Raw genomic sequence first — 10684 nt, forward strand, 5'->3', positions numbered from 1 at the left:
GGGTCTTGCTGGAATTCTTTGCCTTGCCACTTGAGAGGCATCCTCTCGTATGTCCTCTGCTTATCTAACTCACTGTCATTATCAAAAGGATTGGTGCTGTGCTTTTGTGCTTTCCTATTGATCAAACATAGACTAAATTTCAAATACAAAGCAATTTTTAAAGCACAAAAGAGTTTGCACATGTTTATGAGTCTGCTCTGAGTACAATGCAGAACAAAAAACCAGTCTCTTAATAATAATCTGAAGTCTTAACACCCCTTAAAAGTTTACAATTCTTGCATGTATAAACTTATTCAAACTGGTCCTCAAAACGATCAAGTGCCATAGCTCGGACAGTACTCAAATCAATGTATGATTGACCAAGTTGGTCGCTCACTTCTTGTCTCAGTTCCTCCACAAAATTTTCATCACTCAATGCCTCTTGTAAACCCAGGTCAGCCATATGACATTTTTGCAGGCATAGATGTCGAAGACACCTATACTTCCCAGAAATCTTGTCAAAATAATTATCAGGGTGCAGTTCCAAGATTTCTCTAACCACTTTAAAGCAGTCATTAAATGATTCCTTAGCCTTCGCCAAATCTCCGACATAACGAGCACGTCTAACCAATTTCGTGATGAAGGTGTTGAGGAGGCAAAGTTCTCTAGTATCACTCATCAAGTATTGTATACAAAGCCTTAGAAATATACCCATTTCGATGAAGTCGTCATGGTTGCCATTAATCAGGAACAGCTTCACAAGTTGGTGGTGAACCAATCTTGTTGGTGAGTCACTGGTGCGTACTTGTAGACGTGAAAAATAGGACATAAAAGAACTAACTTTACTGTGCGCGCGAACATTTTTGTCTAGAATCAAACGTTTAAGCTTTAAACGATCACAAGGACTGACACCAAAAACTTTTAGTTTCCCTTCACTATGTAACAAATGAGTAGAGCTCAGCAATATCACCTGCGTAGCATGAACAAATGTTATGCTCCTCAGTAGGCAAGTAGTTTTTTACTCCTCCGTCCCTAAATACTTTTCGTGTTTGTCTTCATCATGTTTGCCAACACACACTTTTGATCATTGATATCTTTAATTTCATATTAGTATTAAATATAAAAACTTCACCGTATTAAAGTATTCATAAATACAAAACTAACAAAATCAGTGATGACTATATTTAGTCTTATAGATTATACGGAAATTAGTGATTTGTCTCATGTTATGAACAGTCCCGATATATCAAATTAGAGGAGGGAGTAATATTTTAAAAAAAACATCAAATAAAACGCATTTAGAAAGCAGATTATTAGGAATGACGAATGATTCCCACCGAAAGAACAGAAACTAGATAGGATGATCTGTTACCTTCCCGAGCACATGCTGAGCAGTTACATTACCCGCTTCAGAACATTTAACGAGTAGGCCTTTGACATTTAGGAAATCGTAAAAGTTCACAGATTCCATCTTAATATTAAAATTGACAGCCTTTAAAACGGATACATCTTGTGCATACAAATGAAAATCTCTACAACTGCAACCAAAAGATTGACAGAGACATGTTAGAGACCCTCTGAATGTAAAATATGTACAAGATCTTTTATTTTTACTACAAAAACCCATAAACTACTCTGCGGGCATGCCTATATATTTATGTATTAATAATGTATACTTGAAATAACTACAAAACAAAACATAAAATACTTTATACTGAAGGTAAGAATGAAAGTATACATATGATTAAAAGTTTCGTAACACGTACGACCAAAGGCTGAAATAAGATTTATCAAGAGTGTAGAGGCCACAATGCGGGTCTCAATTATGCAGCTCCCGATTGTCTCAACTGACAATCAGCCAATTTCTCATAAAATCATATTACCGAATGTGGTGCCCAATTGACAAGAGAGCACCACTCTGAAGAAGCCCATAAAGCAACAAGTATACCCATTTTCAAATTTGTATGAATTCTTATAATCATATTATACTATAATCTATATAAAATAATCATATTATACGACCATTTTCAAATTCCAGAAATACAAGGAGACACCCACATGAGAAATGTGTATATCATGTGTTCTTAAAAAAAACGGGTATTTCTGTTAAGTTTTCACCAGAGCATGGGGGTTCTTATCCAAAGTATTAAGGAGTTCAATTCTCCCCAATATGTCAAAATTTAAATATTTATTTCATTGATGTAGAATTCAACCTTGGCAAGTACAATTAAAAAGATGGGGAGTTTAAAACTACATATGTTTAAACTAACAATTAAACTTACTATATATTGAAAAGTTCAACAAATCGATAATTATGTAAAAAAAAATTATTTAAGAAAAAGTTGTAAAACATAAATAGTTTAATGCATGTAATTAAACTTGTAACCAACAATTTGACCTTTATAAATATGTAACACACTATAAAGGTACTCATGAGAAAGGTGTATATTTAACGTTCCTTGTAACTTACTCCCTCTGTCCTCCTGATTTATATATATTGGGGGACGGAGACGCGGCATGGACTTTAATGCTCCTGTAAAGTATAGTTCTGTAACTTAAATTTAAGATTTTTTCTTTTTGAATAAAAATTTGAATGTTATATTTTTATTCAAAAAAAGAATATTTTAAAAATAAGTGGTAGAACTATGTTTTATAGGAGCATTGAAGTGCGTGTCGAGCAGTGAAAAAGAAACGTATAAAATTAAATGGGACAGAGGGGGTAATAAATTGGATTGCAAGGTCTTACACAGAGATAATTCTGGCGAAATCTGCTGCTCCACCTGAGGACTTCACCAACAGAAATATGATATAATACACAAGCGCACAGGGTAAGTCTGTGATTGTCGCCATTGCCTACATAATTCCAATTGAGAATACAATTAATTTTTTACAATACTTAAAAACTGAATTTCAGTCGCCCACTAGGTGATAAATAAGTACAAACATATTGGTACCATTCATTGAAACTTTTCAGTTTTCACACCCTTTCGGTCTTGGACCAGGGAACTAGCCTACACTAAATTGGTTTATACATTAATATATTAAATGATGAAATTTAAAATTTTCAATTCATATAAATCTACCATGTGCATTGTGCACCATATATTTTGGGAGCATTGTTTTTGCAAGACCACCTCTAAACTCATTGCACTTGTCTGTTGATCAATATTGAGAAAAAATAAAAAAAATTATCATCTTCTCCGTCGATCTTTGGATTGGTATTGTCCTACTTGTTCCTTAAAAATTGTTTCTCTTCTACACAAAGATTATAATGGATAAAAAAAATCAATCCTATTTTTCTAATCTTTTTTAGAAAGAAACTAGCATCTCTGGGTTATTACAATGCTTATTAAAAAAATCAAATGCCTTCTAGATACTATTTCGAGCAAATTAGTCTTAACATTAAAAAAAACGCCTTGTAATTTGATAAAGAGTTCCCTCGCCACAAACTCAAATAATGACAAGTACCTTTATCAAGTAGCTAAAAAAAATCTTCACCATTATTAGTCCACACCACATAAAATTTAGAATTATATTTCTTGAATATCTAAAATCTGAAACATTAGGTATCCGAAGACCACCATGACAAACACAAGATCCCATAATTGTGATTCGGCCACATATTAAATGATAGTTTGGATCACACATGATATAGACTATCACTTTGATGTGTCCCCATAATTGTGATCCGGCCACATATTAAATGAAAGTTTGGATCACACATGATATAGACTATCATTTTGATGTATCCTGTCAAATGCTTACACGAAACCGTACATATATACTTTATATGATTGATAATCACCTCAAAAGTCCTAAGATAATTATAGAATTCGAAATAAAAATCACATAATTGTGTATGTTACAAATAATGATTCAATGATGGCCATGATTTTGGAACAGAACTGATCAGTATCTAGTAATGTTATCAGGATGCGGAGATCAGTATGGCAAGCTGGTCAGTAACTGATGCGTATCAGGTTTACGGAAAAGATATATTCCACAAATAGAAGCCAACACATGGATTGAATTGTTTTACTGATATTAGTTAGGATATGTATGGAAACTGATAAAAATTAGCTAGAACATATCCTGTAATTGATAGGATAGCTATGTGCTATATAAACACAATATTAGGTTTGCGTAATAGAAATGTTTTACTCGAATATTGTGATAACCTAGAATCTCTCTAGAAAGATTGTTTTTCTTGAGAGACTTTTGTAATAGTTTTATTTTTAATTAATAGACGTTGATTTCAAAAGTTACATATTTGTGTTCATTATTTTTTTTAAGTCGAAAAGTTATACTCTATTGTATTCAACCCCCTTCTATAGTTGATTCTTATTCGGGCAACAAGTGGTATCAAAGCAGGCTGATAAACTCCTATCAGTAAAGATCGAAAACATGTCGACGAACAAATATGAAAGCATAACAATACGTATACAGAAGAAATCTAAATATGCTACGTGAAAAGTCAAAATCATGATGTATCTGAAGGCATCAGATCTTGACTTCCATGACAGAATTTTTAATGGTCAATACGTTTCCAAGAAACTAGTTCCACAAGTTTATGGTGTACCTGAACACTAATGTCAAGAAGACGAAATCTAAGATGACAAACCTGAGGAGCAGACTGAAATTCTCAAGGATGCAAAGGTCAGAACTATTCTCCATAACAGTTTAGACTCCGTAATGTCTAATAGAGTTATAGCACGCAAAACAGCCAAGCACTCAAGCGCTGTTGATTTAAGAGTAGGAACAGTTTGAAGCCAAGTCTGATGAAAGTCTCACCGATGTGTATGATAAGTTTTAAACTCTTCTTAACAACTTATCTCTCTTTGGTAAGGTGTATGAGCTAGAGTTCTCAAATACCAAATTTATGAGCTCTGTTTCTAAAGATTGGAATAATCAAACTTCAATTATCATACATCAATATGATCTGAATAATGTGTCACTTGATGAAATTTATGAAATGCTTAAAACTCATGATCTTGAAGTTCAAGAAAGGAGAAATAAGAGAAATTTAAAGGCTAAGTCAACAATCGTGAAAGCTTAGATCAGATCTAGCAAACCAAGCGGATTGAAGACATCAAGCAAAAAACTCACAAGGGAAGCATCAGATACCGATGAATCATTAGATATTGATGGAAATACTGAAGAGGGCACTAATACTGACGGCGAGGATGCTTAGTTTGATGAGATGTTTGCTATGCTGGTCAAAGGATTCAAAAGAATGAAGTTCAGAAGAGCTCAAAGGCAAGGAAGATTTCCAAAATGGTCCTCAGATGAAAGAAGAGATAGGTTCAAGAAGAAACACATTATTGATGGAGAGAAAGGCAATGCAGATCTTTCTAAAATCAAATGCTACAAGTGTCAGAAAATGAGACATTATGCTACTGACTCTACAAAGACTGGTGATGACAAAGGAAAGAGTAAAGCATTGATCTCATCAAACTAGGCCTGGATGGATTCCTCAAACTCTGAAGATGAGAAAATCAATTACGCTCTTATGGGTACTACTGATGAGGATGTCACACTAACTGCATCATTAACTGATAAGGTAATCACTAAAACGTTTGATTTTGATACTGATAATATGTCTGAGTTAAAATCTTTTCTTCAATCTCTTCATGTTAGGTTTAAAAGTCAATCTCTTGAGAATACAAGACTGCTCACTAAAATATTATATCTGAAAACAAAAAATGATTATATTGAATCTGAAATAGTTCTCATGTTAGAAGTTAAGAAATAAAGAGATATTGCTAAGAACAATGAGAATCAAATGAAAAAGAGATGTGCAAATCTAGAGCTAGAACTTAAAACTGAAAAGGATAAAATCAGTCAATGGACCGACTCTAGAAGAAAAGTTCGGGAAATGCTCATAGGAAGAAACTGGAAGGAGGTCTAGGTTATAAGGAAAAACCAGAAGAAAACCAAAAGGTTAATAACAAAACTAGACCTAAGATCACTCCCAATAAATTTGTTACCTCTAAGGAAACAAGAATTGACTTTACTTCTATCGAAGAACCAACTTCTAAAAATGAAACAATCACAAACAATAAAAGTAGAACTGTTGAAAAGAAGGAGAACAAAAGAAAGAACATGGGATTGTTATTCAAAGGACAACTCAACAGAAAAATTAGTGAAACTACAGGAAAGCCCTTGAAGAAAAACATCAAGAGACACAAAAATGGAAAGGAGGGTATAAACAAAAGGAACAATTATGAATATGTGCTCCAACATAAACATGCTTTAACTGTGGTAACTCTAATCATCTGGCTATTGACTGCAAGAAGAGTAAGAAGAAACCAAAAGTTGCTCGTAAGTCTGATATTGCAAAAAAATCAATGAACTTTAAACAAGAAATCCTTGTTCTTATTGTGAAAGTTTCTAGCATTCTGTTTATACTTGTTTAGATTATCATAGTCTGTATCAGAATAATTATGAACCATTGCCTAAGTTCAATAAAATTGTAGATTCTAATGGGAATGATATTGTTAATACCAAGCATGCTTCTAACTCCGCAGACAATGTTACAAAGAAGATAAATGCCAAGAGATTCCAAAAAGTGTGGGTTCTCAAAAACTCTAATTAATCTCTCATGACTAATTGCAAGGCAGTGAAAGGAATGTTCCGGTGCTAGATAGTGGATGTTCTGGATATATGACTAAAAATAAAGCCTGATGTTAGAGTTTGAGAGGAACGTTGTCCCATCTGTGTCCTATGGAGATGGCAACATTGGACAAACACTGGGATATGGCAATTTCTAATAAGAAATGTCATTATTGAAAATGTAGCTCTGTGGAAGGATTGAAGCACAATTTATTGAGCATCAGTCAAATTGCTGACAGAAGATATCATGTCTCTTTTTATTCAAATCACTGTGAGATAATTAACCAATCTACAAGAAAGAATACTCTCACTGGCTGTAGACATGGTAACATCTATGAAGCCAACCTTCACACAAATAATAATGGTCCTGCCACCTTTGTGATCAGCAAGGCATCAGTAGAAGATAGTTTGAACTGGCACAAGAAACTCTCTCGTTTAGATTTCAATAATATAAATTAGTGAGTAAAGAAAGATCTAGTAAGAGGACTACCCAAAGTGATGTATCTCCTTGATGGTCTCTATGATGCATGTCGAATGGCAAAACAAAGAAGAACTTTCGTTAGGAGCAGTATAAAATCTTCAATCAATGAAGCCTATCATATGTTGCATCTTGATCTGTTTGGCCCTGTGAATATCATGTTTGTTAAAAAGAAAAGGTACACTCTAGTCATTGTTGATGAATATTCCAGATATGCATTGGTATACTTTCTTCACAAGAAAGATGAAACTCCTCAAATCCTTCTTAATCATGTTAATATGATGGAAGATGGTAAAACTAATAAACTCAGGATTCTAAGAAGTGAAAATGGAATAGAATTCAAAAATTTCACAATGACTGAATTCTGTAAATACAAAGGCATAGTTGAACAATTTTTTAGCACTTTGAAAACCTCAAAAAAATGGAGTTGTTGATAGAAAGAATAGAACCTTAATTGAAGCTGTAAGAACTATGATGGAAGAAGCAAAGTTACCTACTTACTTCTGGGTTGAGGCAGTCAACAAAGCTTGTTACACTCAAAACATTACTCTAATTAACGGACATGGAGTAACACCATATCAAAACTTGAAGGGAACGAATCCAAGTCTCAAACATCTGCATGTATTTGGCTGCAAATGCTTTGTTCTAAGAACTCATCCTAAACAACTTGGAAAGTTTGAAAAAAAAGTTGGTGAAGGAATTTTTGTAGGCTATCCATCTACAAAAGCATATAAAGTATTCAATCTCAGAACAAGGATAGTTACGGAATTTATAAATGACTCATTTGATGATGGAAATATCTCAGGATTGGATGAAGATTCTCATGAAACTTTAGCATTTCGAAATGAAGGTGATCCTGACTCCATTTCTAAACCAGTTCCTCATGAAGCTAATATTGATGAAAATTTTGCTGATAATTCAACTCAAAATGAAGAAGATAATGCAACTACTGACTGAGAGCAGCATAATCAATCAACAAACACCCAAGATGTCAATCTGGATTTATCTCAATCATTTGACCTTCATGACACAACTGAAGAATCATCAAGAAACAATAACACAGGGGGAGCTCAAGAACAATAAAATAATCAAGGAGATACCACAAATGTAGAGGGAACATCTAGTTCATGAAGTGATCTTCCTCATGTCAGGAAATGGACAGAAGATCACACTCCTGATCATCTCATTGGCAATCCCGAATCAGGTGTATAAACAAGACGTGCTACACAAAATGAATGTCTCTTTCACAATTTTCTCTCCAAAGAAGAGCCAAGAAGGTTGAAGATGCACTTAAGGATCCTAACTGGGTAACAGCAATGTAAGAGGAGCTAAATGACTTTGAAAGAAATGATGTTTGGAGGCTTGTGCCTAGACCAAAAGACAGATCAATTGTAGGTACCAAATGGGTTTGAGGAACAAAATAGATTCTGATGGTACAATCATTAGAAACAAGGCCAGACTTGTGGCAAAAGGCTATTCACAACAAGAAGAGATCGATTATAATAAGACAATTGCACCCGTAGCAAGACTGAAAGCAATCAGGATAATCTAAGCTTATGCTAAACATAAGAAATTCATAGTGTTTCATATGGATGTCAAGAGTGCTTTCTTAATTGGAGAATTGGAAGAGGAAGTGTATGTTGAACAACCACCTGGGTTTGTCGATCCTAGATATCTAGATCTTGTTTATAGGCTTGATAAAGCTCTATATGGATTAAAGCAAGCACCAAGAGCATGGCATGAAACTATTGCTCAATTTCTCATTGATAGTGGATTCAATAGAGGAACGATTGATAAAACTCTCTTCTATTTGAATCACAGTAAAGATTTGCTGTTAGTTCAAATTTATGTCGATGACATCATTTTAGGTTCAACCAACATGAAACTCTGTGATAAGTTCACTAAGCTGATGCAGTCCAAGTATCAAATGAGTATGATGGGAGAAATGAGTGACTTTCCAGGACTACAGGTCACGCAAAATGATGATGGAATTTTTATAATTCAGTCCAAGTACACATAAAACTTGCTTAAAAGATTTCAAATGCATGAAAGCTCTACAGCTTCCACTCTAATGGCCACTGTAACAAAACTTGATGCTGATCGAGGAGCTGAAGTTGATATCAGACTAATTACAGAGGAATGATTGGTTCTCTTCTATATTGACCGCAAGAAGGACAAACATCAAGTTTTTCATAGAAATTTTCAAGCACACCACTCTTTCATAGAAGACAAGTATTTCCTTAAAAATGGAAGCAAGAAAGGGTGTAGGACAACAGCTATTGTAGAATAAAGTCAAAATAGCTAGACACTTAAATATATATTCAAGCAATGTAATTCTTGGAATCTATCTATCTGAGAATACTGGAGAGCAACCTAGTATAACAAAATAGAAATATTGTAAATGTTAGCTCTTCAGCTTTGTAAGCAGCAAAATATTTTTACTTGGAAAGGTTCTTCAAATAAAACCCTTATGTGGAAAAGACAATCCCACCTAAAATTTTGAAAATCCTTGTGTTTTATTCATTTCATTACTAGAAATTTTATTGTTCTCACATTTCAGATACAATTTAAGTTCGAAGATGCTGAAAAATTTAGATTGTATTCAACCCCCTTCGACAATCTAATCACATTATGTGTATTGTTAAATAACAACTTTTAAACATTTCCACTTCTCTCGTACATTCAATTCAATAGAGATTATATTTTTGGGTGATAGATTAAGGTCTATATGTAACTACCAATAGATAGTAATTAGTATCACTACCTTCTATATAAAAACAATTGATATATTCAATCAATAACAAAACTCAGTTTAATAGCAAACGAAAATACATACACGAGAATGTTAGGGATCGATAATAGCAAATCAAATTAAGTCTTCAATTCAGATGTCCTAATTACTAAATTTAAAAACTGAAACGGCTTTAAGCATATATTAACACTAGACGGAAAATAGAGATACGCAAATTATATGTGCAGTGAAAGATCTTTGTAGAATTTGAGAGAAATGGAGATATTCTTACCTTGTTTTTCGCTCTGTTACCTTGTTTACCGCTTTGTGGAGCGAATGATATGTATGGATATACGTCTATTTGTGCACGAAGAGAAAGGGGCAACTAGTAGAAAAAGATGACCTAAATATTTATGACATTTGAAATGAGATGGGCTTTGGATACAAATTTGGGTTCTAACATATGGGCTATATATCAATTAAATGTCTTGAATTTGGGCCACATCTAAATCCAAATTATATAAACTTCCCAAACATATAATTTGACCAAATCTAACATTACACGATAGCAAGAACAATGATAATTAAGTGATTATAAAATTACGTAACAAGAACAATGATTATTATCTTGGCAAGTCAAACTGCAGCCCAATCTCTACCCTCGGCTATCCATAAATTGATAACATGCCAATTTAATCTGGGATTAAAATAAAAAAAACTTGCATAAAATCCACAAGCTTTAAGTTTTCTAACAGAAGAGTGACCATTTCCCTTTAATTTCTCAATTACTGGACTAAAGAGTTTGTCAGGATAATTAGAGAAAAACCTAGGAAGCACACATTCTTCAGTTTAGCTGTCTAATGTGTGTCTGGCTCAATGACTTG

General features: G+C 33.6%; 1 protein-coding gene across 1 annotated transcript; it reads right to left on the reverse strand.

Moving 5' to 3' along the window:
• Positions 1-234: 234 nt before the first annotated feature.
• LOC108223558 (uncharacterized) lies at positions 235-1511 on the reverse strand. The gene is made up of 2 exons (XM_017397882.2): positions 1352-1511; positions 235-949 (listed from the first exon to the last, which is right to left on the reverse strand). Exons 1-2 carry the CDS (start codon positions 1448-1450, stop codon positions 290-292), a joined length of 759 nt encoding a protein of 252 aa, XP_017253371.2. The 5' UTR covers positions 1451-1511; the 3' UTR covers positions 235-289.
• Positions 1512-10684: the final 9173 nt, after the last annotated feature.

Source organism: Daucus carota, chromosome 5 (assembly GCF_001625215.2).
Source record: "Daucus carota subsp. sativus chromosome 5, DH1 v3.0, whole genome shotgun sequence".
Lineage (NCBI taxonomy): Eukaryota > Viridiplantae > Streptophyta > Magnoliopsida > Apiales > Apiaceae > Daucus > Daucus carota.

What these genes read in the sequence shown, in the direction of transcription:
- LOC108223558 (XM_017397882.2), bottom strand. Translation starts at nt 1,450, where the DNA reads ATGGAATCTGTGAACTTTTACGATTTCCTAAATGTCAAAGGCCTACTC. An exon ending in CTCAGCATGTGCTCGGGAAG is followed by an intron (nt 950 to 1,351) that starts GTAACAGATCAT and finishes CATGCTACGCAG; the next exon opens with GTGATATTGCTGAGCTCTAC.